This window comes from Rhodnius prolixus, unplaced genomic scaffold, assembly GCF_049639745.1.
Source record: "Rhodnius prolixus isolate KJV_2025 unplaced genomic scaffold, Rpr scaffold_5, whole genome shotgun sequence".
Classification (NCBI taxonomy): Eukaryota; Metazoa; Arthropoda; class Insecta; order Hemiptera; family Reduviidae; genus Rhodnius; species Rhodnius prolixus.
In genome coordinates this window covers 38869389-38888703 of record NW_027411624.1, presented here as the reverse complement: position 1 = coordinate 38888703, position 19315 = coordinate 38869389, and the positions used below count along the sequence as shown (strand labels likewise).

General features: G+C 35.2%; 1 protein-coding gene across 12 annotated transcripts in view; it reads right to left on the bottom strand.

Moving 5' to 3' along the window:
- The window catches only part of krz (beta-arrestin protein kurtz), a 246672-nt gene that overhangs the window by 31596 nt on the left and 195761 nt on the right, over positions 1 to 19315 (bottom strand). For 10 of the 12 annotated variants that reach the window (XM_074136111.1, XM_074136106.1, XM_074136117.1 and 7 more), the window contains one exon: positions 7252 to 7334. In XM_074136111.1, coding sequence (XP_073992212.1) covers positions 7252 to 7304 — 53 coding nt within the window. In that variant the 5' untranslated portion in view covers positions 7305 to 7334. Of the gene's footprint in view, positions 1 to 7251; positions 7335 to 8996; positions 9193 to 12374; positions 12506 to 19315 lie in introns of those variants that run through there. The other 2 variants (XM_074136115.1, XM_074136114.1) reach the window with 2 other exon arrangements.

Below are 19315 nucleotides of genomic sequence, written 5' to 3'. Positions count from 1 at the left end.
TAGGCTACACTATTCTACGCTGCTAACAGAAGAACTCCGGAAGAGTTATCGCTGTGAACTGTATGAATTTCCGTTCGAGGACAAGAAAGAAGAAGTACTTCCTAGAAAGTAACCACTCCAGATATAACTGCCACCAATCACGGGGGGGGGGCCATCTCCATTAGAACTGTCTCCGTTTCCACACGCCTTGACTAATTACCTCGGTAAATAATTAGGAGTCACGGCTTTGCGATTTTAGCCGAATATTCACGAATGAATATATATATATTTTTTTTTTTAAATCTCCTCCTATGATCTCAGTTATCGTAATTTGGACACAACTAAAAATGCGTAGTTACATGCTAATGTAGAATGAAAAAATTATAATAATAAATGTGGTGCGTTAAATTTAAACGACATACTCTCGGCGCCATTTCTTAGATTGGGTCATATTTATGAACGGATTAGCTCAGAAGTAGCTCAGAAATCCAGCTCATAGGATGTCCGTAACGAGAAAATGTCCGCAGGCAACCAGTACTACTTTACTTATTTTTTTTCTCAAAAATGGAGAAAATCTCAAAATGATAAAAACTGATCTCTCCGATTTCCTTTAAACGTTGTTTAGTTATCGGCTACAATTATTGCGTAAATAATTTTTTAAAAAAGAGCAATTTTAAAGATGAATTAAGATTGATTTCACTTAAAAGAATCATTTTAAAGGTAATGTACGAAAATCTACCATCAGGTTAAAGTATCAACTAAATATATCTTGAATTTATGATTTGAAAAAAGTACTTATAAAGCAGACCCTTGGATATTGTTGATTTTATCCGTTTCTTAGCGATTTTGGCTGTTTTGTTTTGTTGTTGAATGTGGATGATTGGCCCACAGTAACCTAGTTTGATGGAGGGGCTGACTCCTTAAGGCTATCAAACTAGCCTGTAATACCTAGGGATGGTAACCCTAGTGTGTGTCCTGTTAATGCCTTTGTAGTGTAGGGTGTGTAGTGTGAGTGTAGGTGTACAGTTTTGGTGTGCGTGTGTGTGCACGGATTTGAAAAAGGCCTACACTGAGCTGGAATATGGGGCTGCTACATACGGGCTTATGGTGAACGAGGGTAAGACAAAATATATGGTGACAACTACGACAGCAAGAAGATTTGGCAGCCTACAAGTTGCTCAGCACGTTTTTAATGGCGTAAGTAACTTTTAGGATTAAGGCGTAAGGTATTGAGAAGGATTTTTGGCCCGGTGGTGGAGAATGGTACTTATGGATGTAGGAAAAATGCTGAGCTGAGGGAGCTTTTTAAGGAGGGGAACATTGTAAAAAGCATTAAGCTGGGAAGACTACGCTAACTGGGGCACCTCCACAAAATGGACGAAGGTAGAGCACCTCGCATCGCCAATGAAGGGCATCCCGGAGGTAGAAGGCCTAGAGGGAGGCCAAGACTAAGATGGTTGAACAAGGTGGAGGAGGACCTCTCCAAGTTAAATGCGGGAGGATGGAGAAGGAAAGCGAATGATAGAACGGCTTGGAGTGAATTGTTGAAGGAGGCCAAGGCCCTACAAGGGCTGTAGAGCCATGGAGTAAGTAAGTAAGCGATTTTGGAGTTTCAGCCATCATCAGAGGTTGGTTTCTCCAGATTTGGTGTACAAGACTTCACATTATGTTTCTATCTTATACCACACTATTGGATGAAAAAATTTTTTTATAGTTTTTAGTTACAGTGGATTCATTACATACACACTGTCTTGTAGACTTATTCTTAAAACGGATATTTCTGGTTTTAAATCGCAAAATTGGGATTCTGCATGAATACAAGATGTTCTCTCTCAGTAGTGCTAACCAGGGGATGTTGTTATAATAGATCTTGTGCAGCTTTATTGAATTTTAGAAAACAAACATACAGAAAATACGCGCGAAAAAAATCAACTGGGAAAGGCCATTGGCCTTGAAAGAAAATCATCTTTTCCAAGTTCAGGAAAACTTGAAAACAACAAGTTATTTCCGGTGAACATTTGACATAAACGTAATACTTCCACTTTTTTACAATAATAGAATTTAAAAAAAAAAAGAAAAAAAAAAGTGGCCGCCATGTTAAATTTAGAATGAAGTTTTGTGTACAAGTTAAGACTGAAGTTAACAATGGACCATGTTATTTTTAGTGAACACCAAATCCAAACCGACAACTAACTCAAAAGGAACAACTCCTAAACTAGTAAACAGTTTTTAGAATGGAAAACAAACAACTTGTTTCTCCTATTAATGAGAATTGTATTAAAACCTTTTAAATAACTAGAACTGTCTATTGTTCTTTGGAATTAGTAACAAAGAGAAATAAACATTTTAATATTTACTGGGAATTACTAGTTGATTGAAAGTTCTTTGCTTTTAGTGATATTAAAGTTATTTTGTTTTGTATTAATTCAACAAGAATAAATTTTAATAAATGGCATCTCTATATTACAAAACCTCATTAAACGAACAATACTACTTCATTAAACAAAATCAAATAAAATCTAGAATGTTCCGAGTTTTAATTGTAGCAATCGAATTTTTTATATCGTGTATTTATCAGAAATTTAGATTCTAAGTGGGGAAAAGTGGTTAAATTGGACTTTTCCCTCGTAAAAAAAAAAATTGTATATATATCCATCAGTAGCTGGATTTGAACCAGTGATCTCCGCGCTGAAATCTAATACATACCAGATTTCACTTACTTTTTGAAATGGTTATTTAAAGATTTACTACATCGTAACTAGTTACGTAAGGAGAACTAATTTTGCGCTACAATAAATTGTAAAAAGAAATCTTTCGACATACCCAACAAAAACGGAAGTTAGAGTGACGTAAAAGTAAATAAAACTTATTTCAAGATTTTTATTCTACATTATATTCTGCAACTAAACACAGAAGTTAAGTTTTAAAAAACGTTTCAAGAAGTTTTCCTTCCAGTATAAGTGACTATAAGAAGTGGAAAACAATGTCTTCCGGAAGGAAGAGAAATACGCATGACGCAGCGCGCGGTTGGTCTGCCATGCGATGCATGGAGTTGTGTGTGACGCCTGCGGGGGTAATGTACTGTAAGTATCATCGCACGCTAATGGCATCATATCCACATTCACTCTCCAGCTTCTTCGGCGCACCACTAGAGAGTGCTGTCGTTTGGATTTTTTTGAAGAAATAAAGATTATTCTTACTTTACTATTAAAACTAAACTGACGTATGAATTTACTTGAAGCAGCCATTTTGTGTTATTTCTTCGGAGGCGTAGAAAAGAGGTTTTTTGGGTTGGAGGGGGGGGGCCTCCTGTACGCGCAGATTAGCCAAAAAGGAAGTATAATGCACAATTGGAAAGATTTTACGTTTTGAGGTCTAGTAAGTAAAGAAGTGCTTCTTACCATTTGTCTACGCCTACGTATTTAATGTAAGTCAAAACGAAGAATCAGATCCGTTCAAATCAGATATTTGACATTGGCTCTACCCAGGGAAGGCAATATAATAAAGTTATGGCCAAAGGCAGACAGCCTAAAAAATCACTTGTACCGATCTGCGGCCACAAAATGGTCTCCCGAATTCTAATATGAAAAAAATCTCAAGCCTGCAAGGTCCTTATTAAAACTGTCCAGTAGGCAGGGCCGGATTTTCCTATAGGCTAACTAGGCTTCAGCCTAGGGCCTCAAGATCAAGAGAGGGCCTACATTCGAATTGTTAGCAAAATTAAAATTACACTATTCTAAAAACAGTGTACACTAAAACACTGTTTTAGTGATGTATCACTGTAGTGATGTATTTTATTCTCATGTAATTAACAAACTTAAAAATGGGAGGTGAAAGGACCTCATAAGTGGAATAGCCTAGGGCCTCTTTTCATCTAAATCCGGCCCTGCCAGTAGGACAGTTGTATAAGGGTTGATCGTCAAAAAGTGCACGAAAAAGCGTAACGTTGAAGAACACCCAACTTTGACAATTTTTTTCTCTTTTTCTATAAAAGATCACATTCCCAAATTTTCTTTAAAATGTAGAGTAACTCCTCCTTTATAACTGTAATTTTGTTGCAACAACACAGATCTAATAGATTTCGAGAAAAAAAAGTTGCTGAAAATGAGCCAAAACGGCATTTTCAGAAAATGTTCTTGTTCTTGTTTAATACATGGAGAAGAAAAATAGAGAAAATGAATTTGGAAAAACCAAAAAAATTGTCTACTCTAATAAATTATTCTAAAAGTAAACAATAATAATAAAACAAATATTAATTTCCTGTATAGTATTAATTATTAGTTCCGCTATTGCAAATATGTAATTAGAAAGATAATAATTTTAAATGCGCAACAATCTAGCCATGTTATACTTGTTTCTAAATATGCCCTAATTTGCATATGAGGTAATCAAATTATTATAAATGTTTCATTCAGGAGGAAATGCCATTTAAATGGTATAAAAAGGGGCATGACATTGGAATAAATGCGCAGTGAACTGGCATATTCATTCCAGGCTATTCATAACTCCTTAATAATGTCTCTATTATTTATTCATGCAATTGTAAAAATGAATTATTGAAATAACAATAGTTATTGCATAATAATGCAGCTGCATTTTACGGTAATGTTTATAGCTGTTCGACTATTGTTTAAAAGAGCTGGCTTCCGGTTCGATTATGTTAAATTTCTTTTAATGAGGCGGCTTTAAATGATGGTAATTATTTGCTGGCAGAAAGATTGGTGGTAAAGGAAAGGGATTAACTTTGTAAATGATCCTTCCAAGGGAGCTCTCCCATCTAACTTCGACGGTGATCACAGAATTTGTACACTTTAAAGTAACCTAGAGTAAGCAGGAATCAGGAGAAGATTTCCTTCAGCCAATGACAGCAAACTGAGGAGAACATGGGAGCGAATCCTGGCTCTCCTGGAGTTTGTTGTCCTGCGCTTTCATTCTGTGATTTTACCCCGTACCCCCCGTGGATTCACTATTAGAGAGCCCCATGATATCTAATTTGGAGAAACCTGCAGCATTTAATTGGGTACAAGGTATTTACTCATGTCGTTTTTGCTCTTTCATTTTAAGTGAACTCCCAGTCACAACAGGAAATACTCCCATCTATTACTAAACTACGTTGATGTTGCACAACTCTATTTTAATCGCGACATCAATATTTATAAAAAACTGAACAACGATTTGTAAATAATTAAAACTTTCTAAAAATAGAACTCAATTACAGATTCTTTCTGCAAATGTAATTTATATCTGACGAGCAAACTAATGATAAAAAATAGCCCACAAATTGATCTTAATGATCCGACAATCAATAAATAGACAATAATCTCTTCTTTTTATTTCTTTTTCAAAATTTTCACCTCACAAACACTTTTCTTAGATCTTAAAAAGCGAACCACTTTTGTAAATTATATAATTTATCCCTTTTCTTTTAAACAAATTTCAACTTTAACTCTATTAGGCAAAAATCTAACGAAAAATCTTCCACTAAACGTTCTTCTTCTCCTCTATTCAGGTTAATTCCGCCCTAATTCCTAAACCTGTCACAACTTGCACAACTCTTAAGTGAACGTCCGTTTCCTTCCGCCACTTATTATATAACTTAATTTCCTCTTACTTTTTATATAAAAACTGAAGAAGAAGAGTTGATGATTAAATTAAGTCTTATTTTTAATATTATTGATTAACAACAGAATTTGTATTGATCTCTTTTTTGTTTTGCCAAGATGATTACAATCAGATGGAACCTGATGACATCATCAGGAGTGACCGATACCTTTTTGAATGCTAACTTAGTATTATTTTTTAAATTGATTAAATGAAAATTAGGCACTCACAAGCTTGGAGGTATGGTTTCAATTGTGGGCTTTATTGTACCATCATTTATTGTGGGAGAGTTCATTTCAATGTATAACATCTGCAATACATCTTCTAGTGATTCTGTCATCTTGTTGATCATGGCCGCTTTCTTATGATTTCATTCTTTTTAATATGAACCAAAGTTTGTCCAGAATACGTAATGTTAGTTAAAAAACATTGAAAAAGATAACCTAACTTTATTTGCGTTTACCGAAGACACTTTTAAAGGAATAAGCACCTGGAAAGCCTACCGGTTTCACACTTAGGAGTAGATGGGTAACTGTCTGCAATCAAACCAGACACAAGCGAGCCTAACACGAAAAGAAAAAAAAAAATTGAAAAAATATTCGACTTTAGAATGAATAAAAAAACGGTTATCTACCTACTGCCTGAGGCACAACCACCGGCAATAGAGAGAAATCGAAACCTCCAGCTCTGCAGACGTGGTGGAAATCGATCTCTATAATCGAGCTAATTCTACCTGGTTTACCACATTATGGGAGCCAACATCACCCATCTATCTATTAATCCTAGATCATATACTCAATATATATGTCGCTATGTATGTAGAATGGAATAGAAAAGACATTTATTATTCTGGGACAATTGTCTCCTAAGAATAAATACAGGAACAAATAGAGGCCTTAACAGTTTGGCCTGTGATTAAACAGAAATTAAATAAATAAATAAGTATTTACAAAAAGTGAAAATAAAAATAACCGCAGAAATTAAGGAAATAAATTAAAACAATTAGAATTTCGGAGGAAGCTGGATAGAAAGGAGATAACTGACGGGATTTAAAGATAGATAGGGTATAGGAGCATGGCGGACAGATGATGGCAAGGAGTTCCAGAGAGAGGTAGCACGTATAAGGAAGGATTTGTCAAAGAATGAGGTACGGTGAGAGGGAATATAGAGATCGGATGAGCGAGATCTAGTGTTACGGGAATGGATGGAGGATTTAAACTTAAGGAGTTGAAAAATATAGGATGGCCTTTGAGACTGGGATGACTTGAAAAAGGAAAGAAGCCAAAAGATATTGGCGGCGATAGACAGGGGAGAAGCCACTTCAACTCATCGTAGCAGTGCGAAATGCGGGAGTCTCTGTAGTGAGTAAATCTGGAGTTTTTGCAAATCCTCTTTATATCGCACGCGAATACTTGAATGTTCCCTACTTTTGCTTTCTACGAGTATCTTAGTTTCCGGCAGATTTATCGCTTTACACAGAGCCCTCTTTCCATCATTCAGTAATAAGACGCCTGCGGCTCTCTCAATCTTAATACATACTTTCTTTTCTTCATCCTCTGATAGCTAACGGGCTTACTATCTGATGTCCGAGGGGACCCTCGTACATAAAGCCGGGAGATATTAGTGGCAAATTAGTGCAATAAAGAAGTTAGTGCAACTCTGTAACTCTACCTGGTAGCTTGCCTCTTTGTCGAGCTATCGTCCATCCCTCCTGTAGAGGGCATCACTCCGGCCTCTCCCTCCACTATAGCACTCTGCAACAATAACAACAATTACATTAATATATGGTGATAAAAATAAAATAGTAACTTGCACCAAAAATTAGGTTAAATATTTTTTACACATTTTATAATTAACTGTTTTCCCAATTAGTTTTTCCACAATTCGTGAAAACCAAATTCCATAAGATTATCCAAGGCTTAACCGCACTCTTCTTAAATGTGACTGAAAACTTCATAAAAGATATCTCAGTAACCCCGGAGGTACACCAACACTATGTCCAATTTTAAATTATTTACAAGAGAGCAAATGAAAGAGTTTTTCCTTACTTATAAGCCCACGGGAGTTATTTTGCTTAAATCTTTGGTCGATAATAAGTAACATAGATGCACCATAAGTGATGTTTGGCTAATCAAAATAGAAATATTGTATTAGAGTTTAAAAAAATAAATTTTGAAAAAATGGACTTAGTGTTGGTGCACCTCCGGGAGTACTGATCTACAAATATTTTGTTTTCCTAACCAATTTTAAGTGATCGCGATCATTTCACAAAAAATAATATAAATCCAAAAACAAAAAACACAAAGCAAATAAAGACACAATCAAATTTAAAGACGCGGGAGAGTTCCAAGCAATTTATAGAAGAATAGCCATTACACAGTACTCATAATTTCCTCCTGCATAACTTATTTCTGGTTAATGAAGATATCACAAATACTAAGAAAATAATATACTTTTTATAAAGTCTGGGGGAAAAAAAATTAATAAAGGAAATTCACAATTTTGGCTAGATAAGGAAATCCGGTCATAAGATGTAGGTGCTACTATTTCTGGTTACTTACAAAAAAAAGTAAAAGTAAAGTAATGGCCTATTATTTCAGGCGGGACTTAACATCCAACTGCCAATTAGGTGTCGAGGACGGAGGCGACTAGCAAACATACATTACTGTAAATACCTTTTATTAACCATTAAATAAAATCCAAGGCCTAAGACAGGGAATCGAACCCAGAAACACAATGTATATTAGCTTTGCTGGTCTCGCCTCTAACCGCTCGGCTACTGTGGCGCCTCTCTGGTTACTTATTTTTTACCGTTTCCTCTTTTTAGTGATATTTTTATCGATATTTGTTAAAGCAATCGCCCCCTCCCCCCAAAAAAAGTAAAGTCTTCTGGAAATCACTTTAAAACTTACCGATTGATAGTTTATCTCTTATCTTTACTTCAGCATCCTACCTTCGGATATAGATACTGAAAGAACGCATCAACTTTAAAATAAAAAAAAAAATACAGTTTTAAAATCTTTAAAAAGAATGCCAAAAAATGATGAAACAAACTTTATCTAAACTGAAGAAGTATTAAAAATAAAGAATGTTGACATCTAAAATATGTAAGTAGACAACTGTACTTTTGTGTTTCTGTAAACACTTCTCTAATTTTTTTTTTAAACAGTTTGGCAATTTACAAGAAGTTGAAAATAAGAGGCAATCAATCAATGATGATTTTACGAGGTAATAAAAAAAACTATTTTATAAATAGAAATTAAAAGAAAATGAATTAATGGATGGGGCCAATTCAACAGTTAGCTAAACACTGAAATACCATTTCATTGAATAAACAATTCAATTCACAGAAATTTCAAAGCAATGAACAAAAATAGTTACATCTGACGGTAATAAAACTTAAATTTATGACTTACTGCGTATTATTTAGAAAGAAAACTACGATGTTTAATTTCTTAAACAACAGAAATTGTTGAAGCAATCACTCATAATTGTCCATTCGTTATAACATAAGTCTGTATTTCATGTAAATAATCGAATACTGCCTCCTTAAAAGTAAATGTTTACTTGTTGAGCCTTAGGTATGTAATGTATGTAGGCTTCAAAACTCGTCTGGAAGTGAACTGAGATGTGCTTCGTGTAAACTACTATGTGTGTGGAGGTTATATACTGTTGACTCTATAACTGGCCAGGTTAATGCATGCAATGCTGCCACTACCTTCTTAATTGATTTTGATTATGTACATAGTTATTTATTAATTTTAAGTTATTTGAGTATGTTCAGAAATTAATAGAGGAAAAGAATCTCTGTGAGAATCCTCTCAATATATATCACGATTCGCCTAGAACAGGGGTCGGCAACCTATTTCAAGTAGAGAGCCATTTTCTCCTTAAATAATTTTAATAAATCTTACCAAGAGCCGCAAGGATGATGGTGTAAAAAACTCTGCAGATCATTTGTATTCACAAATTATTATTTTATGATATTTAATAACATTTAAATGTTTTATATATTTATTTTCACATATTACTAAGTAAATAAACAAATAAATAATAAGTAAACCAGTATTTGAATGAAAATGGCGGCAGTCTTAATAATTACGTCCTTTGTTTTAATATAATCTATTCAATTTCACACCAATCACAGTTAAAATTCTTTTTGGAAAAATATCTTAACTTTAATAAAAGAAATTCTCATTTTATCCAATAAAATTAAAATATATAATTTATTTTGGACGGGCTGAAGAGCCACACAATTTGGATAAAAGAGCCGCATGCGGCTTGCGAGCCGTGGGTTGCCGACCCCTGGCCTAGAACGATTTTATTTGAAAAGTTCACCAACATGAAAATTTTTTTCTTTCTCCTTATTATTTGGGTCAAAACTAACCAAAATCCACTGAAAACCAAATCGGTTTACGTTGCGGATTTTTTTTTTTTTTATTTTTCAGGTCAAAAAACGGCATTTTCATTGTTAAGCCTAATAAATGGAAAAACAATACAGTTTTTTGTAAAATCAATGCATGCATTTTGAAGCTGAGGGAATTTCCGACAGATTGATGTATTTTATAAATGATAAAAATGAAATTTCGACATTCAAAATCAATAAAAAAGACATTTTTGAGCAAAATAAGGCAAAAACTAGGGTTTCTCGCAATTCAAAGCTCACTTAACAAATAAATCATCGTATTTTTGTGGAAGGGAATGGGACTTTTCAAAAATGAGAAAAATTCCTGCAAAATACAATATTTATACACTGGAAAAAGTGAAATTTCCCAATTCAAATTCATCTAAATGAAACTTTTTGGATTAAAAGAGCCCAAATAATTTTTTATCGCATTGCAGGGCTTAGTAATCCAAAAAGTTTCATTAAATGAATTTGAATTGGAAAATTTCACTTGATTCGTGGTCTCAGTACTGTAAAAAAACTTGAGGTTGTTTTGAGGCATGCTATATCTTTTTGCTGATCAAGGCAACACTTTTATGAGATTCTACCGATAATTGGCCGCGGTAATTTACTGGAAGTACGATTCAATGTCCATATTCTTAGACAATCGATAGGTCGCGTTGTGAGGCCACAAAGATATAGTATGAACAACCTCTGGAGTAGAAGTAGTCGGCCTACTGATACTATTGATTTGGTGCTAAATGATCACCAAATCCGACCCTTGCTTGTGGAACTCAAGATGTCTGAAGAATAACTAGAGTCTATAGGCTCTATATTTAGAGCTATAGTTTAGTTTCTCATTTTTCTTTTCATGCTCCAATTGCTAGAATAAACAATTCTTTTTTTGTTAACAAATTGATGTTTTATAGTTAAAAAGAGAAATGGTGCTATGCTGGTAAGAGCTTTATGCAAAGTCTTTGAAAGCTACAAAGAGGCAAATCCAATGGAGCAGCCGTCCCATACTAAAGAAGTAGGGAGCTTCTTCCTGAAGAGAAGAGCTAAATTGTACGGCAACTTGTCACGTTCTGACCTCTAGGTACTATAGGCCACCCATTGCTTGTTCCAACTACAAGAACCCATTGGGCTGGTCTCCTGGCTAGCGCTTCCACCAAGTACCTTGTTAGTTTCTCGAATAGTTAGCAGCAAACTTTCTTATCTAGAAGCACCAACTCTCTTCTCTACCATTACCAACTTTTCTTCCATCCTTTACTTTCATAAATATACACTTCACCCATTTTGGTCTTCTTGTTCCTTTCTATTCTTTATAACTTGTGGAGGTAAACAAGATAAAATATCAACTTTATTACCCACATTGGCACCTACAATTACTACAAATACATAAGTGGCTTAAAAATATTTTGGTAAATTTCAAAATTGGGATTAGAGGCAATAAAACTAATTTAATTCTCATGCAAATTAGATTCCGGAAGCATCAAATTTAAATTTCAACGAAGAATTTCTTTGAATACCTTCTAAGATGGCCTAAGTCCAAATTTAATAAGATCTTGGTCAAAACAGTCCCTATGAAGGGGTGATTTTTAGCTTTTCTTTACAAGGGTGGCCATCTTATTTGACAGTTAACACTTAAAGGTATAGCTCAACACGTGAATCAAAAATAGGGACCTCCGGTTTGGAAAAAAGTATGATCATTTTTATAACAAGAGTCTTAGAAATTGAAAACCTCGCCGGCAGCAGCAAAGAGAAAATATAAAGTGATAAAAGTGGTATAATATAAACGTTCTTTTTATGAAAAAGAACAGAATAAGCATATTTTTTCTCTTCAAAATAAATCTCATGAAATAAAGTAGATTTTTATGGAAATATTCTCACATTTTCCTAATTCTCTCTTACGTTTTGGTTTGTCTGTTGGAAATTCATTATTAATAAGGAATTAACGCCTCCTTTAAAGAGAAGAGCTTATTTCGCTGAAAAAAAAACTCGTTTTCCTCGATCTTTTGTGTAAAAAGTTTTTCTTTTCTACAAAAAAACATTTAAAGTCAAAAAATGAAGAGTTTTCTCTCAACTTTTCAACGACTTATCTTCTCTCCACTCTCTCTCTAGAAAAAAAATGGTAAGTTTTTACTGACTTACAATTATTGATAATACCTTAAATTAATTAATAATGAGAGGCGCCACGGTAGCCGAGTGGTTAAAGGCGAGACCAGCAAAGCTAAGATGTATTGTTGGTTTAGTGGGTTCGATTCCCGGTCTCTAGGCCTTGGATTTTATTTAATGGTTAATATGAGAACTTTATAGTAAAGTAGGTTTGCTAATCGTCACCGTCCACGACACCTAATTTGGTGGTTGGACGTAAAGCTTGCCTGAAAAAAATACACATTATTTTACTTACTAATAAATAATGAAGTACCACGAAACTTTTACGGCACTGGGCTGGAATAACTTCAAAAAAATTGTAGTTTTTTATGGATGGTTCACAGGTCCTAATGGAAGAAAGAAGATACTTAAATTCACCTTGTCTAATTCCTACCAATAAACCTTATAAACTGAAGAGCTAGCTACAAATGTGCTCCTTCTATTCCCACTTGTCTGAGAAGCCGGATGATCCCTTACGTCACACTTCCGTAAAATACAGTAACAATTTAAACAAGTACTGACAATTATTGCAAAATCATGGGATTAATTTGAATATAACCTAGTAGATAGTAAATTTCATAGAAAAATTATACAATGAAAATTGATTATAAATCTCCCTTGACGCTCCAATCAATTGTAATCAATTCTAGGAACATTCTTTTATAGATAACATTGATTTGCAATGTTCTCCCAGGAATGTTCCAGAAGTTATAATGTCATCAACAAACATAAGCGCGATCCATGTCGTCTCAAAGCGCTGTCCAATCCAAACACTCAGGAGATTTAGTAACTAGTTTCATCCTGGGTTATTAGACTAAGTTCAGGGCCTTCTATATATAATCTCACGGTTATGTAGCATTCTCATGTATAGTAAGCAGCTACTACGGTATCATTTTAACTTATCGATTCAGTGGGTCTCGAAATGCATATCGATTTCGGTATGTTTTTCTTTTCTTTTTTTACCGCAGTAGAGTTGAGTCAGCGAGAGCAAAAATATTACCGAAAAAAACAAATTAAGATTTCGTTAAATAAAAATAAATGAGGAAGAAGAAGCAGGATCTACCAGATCAAAGAGCATGGCCAATGAAATCAAAGAAAAAAAAAGAAGGAACTTAGAAAGGAAGTAAAGAATCTAATTTAGGAAGCATAGCATCCTATTCATTCTTTTTTATAAGTTACCTACTTCCTTTTCTCTTTTCTGGGAATTCAATTGCAATAAAAAAGGAAACATTGATTTCCTTTTTGTGCTTCTTTAAGAATGCAATAATATATAATGAAATCGTACGCCAATATTCCCAAGGAAGCTCAAATATTTTCAATAAATTCGAGATAACTACTACTGACGAAAATATACTTCTACGGTGTTTCTACAATTGGTGGAGATGAACCGGAACGAGAAGACTTGGCAGACATAATGAAGTTTGGCAGATCCAAGGGTGAACATTAATTATCTCAAAGTAGAGATTTAGAGGAGGAGAAGGAAGTGGACATTAAGTTCTAGAAGTAGATGGAGGGAGAAAGTGTAAAGAGATTTAAGTACCAGGACTTGCTAAGCTCCAGTGATGAAGAGGTGAGATGCGATTTAGAAATAGGTACAAGGAGCGGAACAAAGAAAACGGCCAGGGTGTGCTCCACAACGTTCTAAGGAAATGACCCCACATCTAAATTACAACCTGCATCTATCACAACTGATATCTTAATGTCTTTTCCTAACAAAAAATGTTACTTCGATATTGAATACAGTTAGAAACAAAATGCAGGAGAACACATCAGTGAGAGAATCTGTTTTTCCACTCGTTGCCTAAAGTCGTTAGAGGCTACGAATTAGACTTTCATCCAAAATAAAATCATTTTAGGCCCACGCAGAAATAAAGAAAAATCAATACCCAAAAAAATGAACGCCCTTTCTCTTTATAGAATGCTTTCATTTTGTCTTCATCTGGTTTTAGGGTTCTTATTACGAAAATAGAACTCCGATATTGCCTAGCGATGTGAATCCAAACCAATATGAACTAAATATGTGTGTCTTGTTGCATCCTGAATTAATGCGTAATGTACAGAACAGTATTGTCTCAATTCCATTTTTCATCTTACCATAAAATTGCTCTACGAGCTATTAGTTCCTATCGGGTCAACTCAAAACTGGTTTGCGACTGTCTGGGTGCCCTGAAGGTAATTAGTGACTATAATAAGGTCTTTCTGGTTTGGGTCTTACCTGGCCATTCAGGACATAAGGGTAACGAAGCGGCAGATTTATTGGCCAGGGAAGACTCTGCGGGTCACTTCGTTGGCCCGAAGCCCTGTTTTGGGGTTCCGAAGTGTGTGAAGAGACTGCGGCCATTAACTTATGGGTACAGAGTAGGTTTCAGGAGTGGTGGCTTGCCACTACTGGGCAGAGACAGGCGAAGGAGTTCATTAAAGGCTATTCGCCGAGGCTGACTGCAGAATTAATCCATCAAGGCCACGTGGGGCTATAAGGATGATTGTAGGCCTATTAACCAGGCCACTGAAGGCCCCAGAAAACACATGCATCGCATGGGCCTGGCAGATGATAGCCTCTGTAGGTTCTGTCAGGAAGAGGAGCAAACGGCACTGCACGTGTTGTGTTAGTGCGAGGGGCTTGTATGGCTAAGGATGTTACTTCTCTGGGAGGAAAAACCAAGGCCTGTGAGCTTTACCCCAGGAGCCGCTCTCCAGCATTAAGAGTCTGATTAAAAGGACAGGTCTGGAGGGTGAGCTTTAGAGTGAGGGGAGCCACAATAGATCCAAAAGGGTCGCAGTGGCGTAGGCCTTGAGGCCGCCCTAGTTTAATCTATCTATCTACCATAAAATTTGTGCACTACCACAGACCCTGAATTTTTTTTTTTTTTGCAAGGGTCTAATGAAAGCAGGTAGACCAATGATCTAGCTGTAATCCAAGTTATCATTAACCTTTAGAGGACCAGTTACTTAAAATAGAACAAAAGTAGGCTGGGTGAAGTGGTTAATACATAATTCAAACCATTGTCGAGTCGATTAACTGTTTTAAGTAGAGCAATTTTAAAAAATTAATGCCATTGTCGACCTTGAAATTATTTAAATACCTTATTTATAAATTGCATCATAAAAACAAATAATAATAAGAAACATTTCGGTTAAATTTTTGTCTAATAAAACTAAATTCCATTAAGATTATGATGCGATGCAAATTACGCAGAGTAAAGGCCGTGATTTACGTCATTCATATAATTTACTGTATTGTTTGTATCTTTTCAACAAATCGTTCAGTTTATTTTTAAAACATAATAATGCGGAGATTATCGTTAATCGATTCAGGATATATTTTCCAAATTATTTATCTCGAATTAATCACATACATTTTTTTGGTATACAAACTCGAAAGCAAGACTAATCTGTTGTAAACAATATGAGGAGCTTTAGAAGCTTAAAAATTGAGAAATCGATTAAAACTGCTCCGTTAATTTTTTATTTCGATTTTATAACGATGTTCTTAGTACTAACAAGAAATTGTTCTTCCCGTAACAAACAATAATTTTGCTGTTGATTAGTTGCTACTATTAAATTGGCGTACTTAAGAAGGTTTCTTTTAGGTTACAGAACAGGGGTGCCTAAATTTCGTATATTTAATATGTAATACTAACTAATAAAGGTGCCACCAAAGGTAGGTGAGCGGTTAGAGGCGAGACCCGCAAAGCCAAGATGTATTGTTGGTTTAGTGGGTACGATTTCCCTTGTCCTAGGCCTTGGATTTTATTAAATGGTTAATATGATGAGAACTTTATAGTGAAGTGTGTTAGGCTGTTATAGGCTAGACCCACAAAGCTAAGATGTATTGTTGGTTTAGTGGGTTCGATTACCCTGGCCTCAGGCCTTGGATTTTATTAAATGGTTAATATGATGAGAACTTTATAGTGAAGTGTGTTAGGCTGTTATAGGCTACACCCGCAAAGCTAAGATGTATTGTTGGTTTAGTGGGTACGATTTCCCTTGTCCTAGGCCTTGGATTTTATTTAATGGTTAATATGAGAACTTTATAGTGAAGTGTGTTAGGCTGTTATAGGCTAGACCCACAAAGCTAAGATGTATTGTTGGTTTAGTGGGTTCGATTCTCAGGTCACTAGGCCTTGGATTTTATTTAATGGTTATTAAAAGAAATTTACAGTAAAGTATGTTAGGCGGTTATAGGCTAGACCCGCAAAGCTAAGATGTATTGTTGGTTTAGTGGGTTCGATTCTCAGGTCACTAGGCCTTGGATTTTATTAAATGGTTATTAAAAGAAATTTACAGTAAAGTATGTTAGGCGGTTATAGGCTAGACCCGCAAAGCTAAGATGTATTGTTGGTTTAGTGGGTTCGATTCTCAGGTCACTAGGCCTTGGATTTTATTAAATGGTTATTAAAAGAAATTTACAGTTAAGTGTGTTAGGCGGTTATAGGCTAGACCCGCAAAGCTAAGATGTATTGTTGGTTTAGTGGGTTCGATTCTCAGGTCACTAGGCCTTGGATTTTATTTAATGGTTATTAAAAGAAATTTACAGTAAAGTATGTTAGGCGGTTATAGGCTAGACCCGCAAAGCTAAGATGTATTGTTGGTTTAGTGGGTTCGATTCTCAGGTCACTAGGCCTTGGATTTTATTAAATGGTTATTAAAAGAAATTTACAGTAAAGTATGTTAGGCGGTTATAGGCTAGACCCGCAAAGCTAAGATGTATTGTTGGTTTAGTGGGTTCGATTCTCAGGTCACTAGGCCTTGGATTTTATTAAATGGTTATTAAAAGAAATTTACAGTTAAGTGTGTTAGGCGGTTATAGGCTAGACCCGCAAAGCTAAGATGTATTGTTGGTTTAGTGGGTTCGATTCTCAGGTCACTAGGCCTTGGATTTTATTAAATGGTTATTAAAAGAAATTTACAGTAAACTATGTTAGGCGGTTATAGGCTAGACCCGCAAAGCTAAGATGTATTGTTGGTTTAGTGGGTTCGATTCTCAGGTCACTAGGCCTTGGATTTTATTAAATGGTTATTAAAAGAAATTTACAGTAAACTATGTTAGGCGGTTATAGGCTAGACCGGCAAAGCTAAGATGTATTGTTGGTTTAGTGGGTTCGATTCTCAGGTCACTAGGCCTTGGATTTTATTAAATGGTTATTAAAAGAAATTTACAGTAAAGTATGTTAGGCGGTTATAGGCTAGACCCGCAAAGCTAAGATGTATTGTTGGTTTAGTGGGTTCGATTCTCAGGTCACTAGGCCTTGGATTTTATTAAATGGTTATTAAAAGAAATTTACAGTAAACTATGTTAGGCGGTTATAGGCTAGACCGGCAAAGCTAAGATGTATTGTTGGTTTAGTGGGTTCGATTCTCAGGTCACTAGGCCTTGGATTTTATTAAATGGTTATTAAAAGAAATTTACAGTAAACTATGTTAGGCGGTTATAGGCTAGACCGGCAAAGCTAAGATGTATTGTTGGTTTAGTGGGTTCGATTCTCAGGTCACTAGGCCTTGGATTTTATTAAATGGTTATTAAAAGAAATTTACAGTAAAGTATGTTAGGCGGTTATAGGCTAGACCGGCAAAGCTAAGATGTATTGTTGGTTTAGTGGGTTCGATTCTCAGGTCACTAGGCCTTGGATTTTATTAAATGGTTATTAAAAGAAATTTACAGTAAACTATGTTAGGCGGTTATAGGCTAGACCGGCAAAGCTAAGATGTATTGTTGGTTTAGTGGGTTCGATTCTCAGGTCACTAGGCCTTGGATTTTATTAAATGGTTATTAAAAGAAATTTACAGTTAAGTGTGTTAGGCGGTTATAGGCTAGACCCGCAAAGCTAAGATGTATTGTTGGTTTAGTGGGTTCGATTCTCAGGTCACTAGGCCTTGGATTTTATTAAATGGTTATTAAAAGAAATTTACAGTAAACTATGTTAGGCGGTTATAGGCTAGACCCGCAAAGCTAAGATGTATTGTTGGTTTAGTGGGTTCGATTCTCAGGTCACTAGGCCTTGGATTTTATTAAATGGTTATTAAAAGAAATTTACAGTAAACTATGTTAGGCGGTTATAGGCTAGACCGGCAAAGCTAAGATGTATTGTTGGTTTAGTGGGTTCGATTCTCAGGTCACTAGGCCTTGGATTTTATTAAATGGTTATTAAAAGAAATTTACAGTAAAGTATGTTAGGCGGTTATAGGCTAGACCCGCAAAGCTAAGATGTATTGTTGGTTTAGTGGGTTCGATTCTCAGGTCACTAGGCCTTGGATTTTATTAAATGGTTATTAAAAGAAATTTACAGTAAACTATGTTAGGCGGTTATAGGCTAGACCGGCAAAGCTAAGATGTATTGTTGGTTTAGTGGGTTCGATTCTCAGGTCACTAGGCCTTGGATTTTATTAAATGGTTATTAAAAGAAATTTACAGTAAACTATGTTAGGCGGTTATAGGCTAGACCGGCAAAGCTAAGATGTATTGTTGGTTTAGTGGGTTCGATTCTCAGGTCACTAGGCCTTGGATTTTATTAAATGGTTATTAAAAGAAATTTACAGTAAAGTATGTTAGGCGGTTATAGGCTAGACCCGCAAAGCTAAGATGTATTGTTGGTTTAGTGGGTTCGATTCTCAGGTCACTAGGCCTTGGATTTTATTAAATGGTTATTAAAAGAAATTTACAGTTAAGTGTGTTAGGCGGTTATAGGCTAGACCCGCAAAGCTAAGATGTATTGTTGGTTTAGTGGGTTCGATTCTCAGGTCACTAGGCCTTGGATTTTATTAAATGGTTATTAAAAGAAATTTACAGTAAAGTATGTTAGGCGGTTATAGGCTAGACCCGCAAAGCTAAGATGTATTGTTGGTTTAGTGGGTTCGATTCTCAGGTCACTAGGCCTTGGATTTTATTAAATGGTTATTAAAAGAAATTTACAGTAAAGTATGTTAGGCGGTTATAGGCTAGACCCGCAAAGCTAAGATGTATTGTTGGTTTAGTGGGTTCGATTCTCAGGTCACTAGGCCTTGGATTTTATTAAATGGTTATTAAAAGAAATTTACAGTTAAGTATGTTAGGCGGTTATAGGCTAGACCCGCAAAGCTAAGATGCAGCCTGAACAAATAGGCATTACTTATAATTTTAAATTAAACACTGTTATAATTAATACAAAATTTAATTTATTTTATTAATGTTACATTATTCTGTTTATTAAGCACGTATAC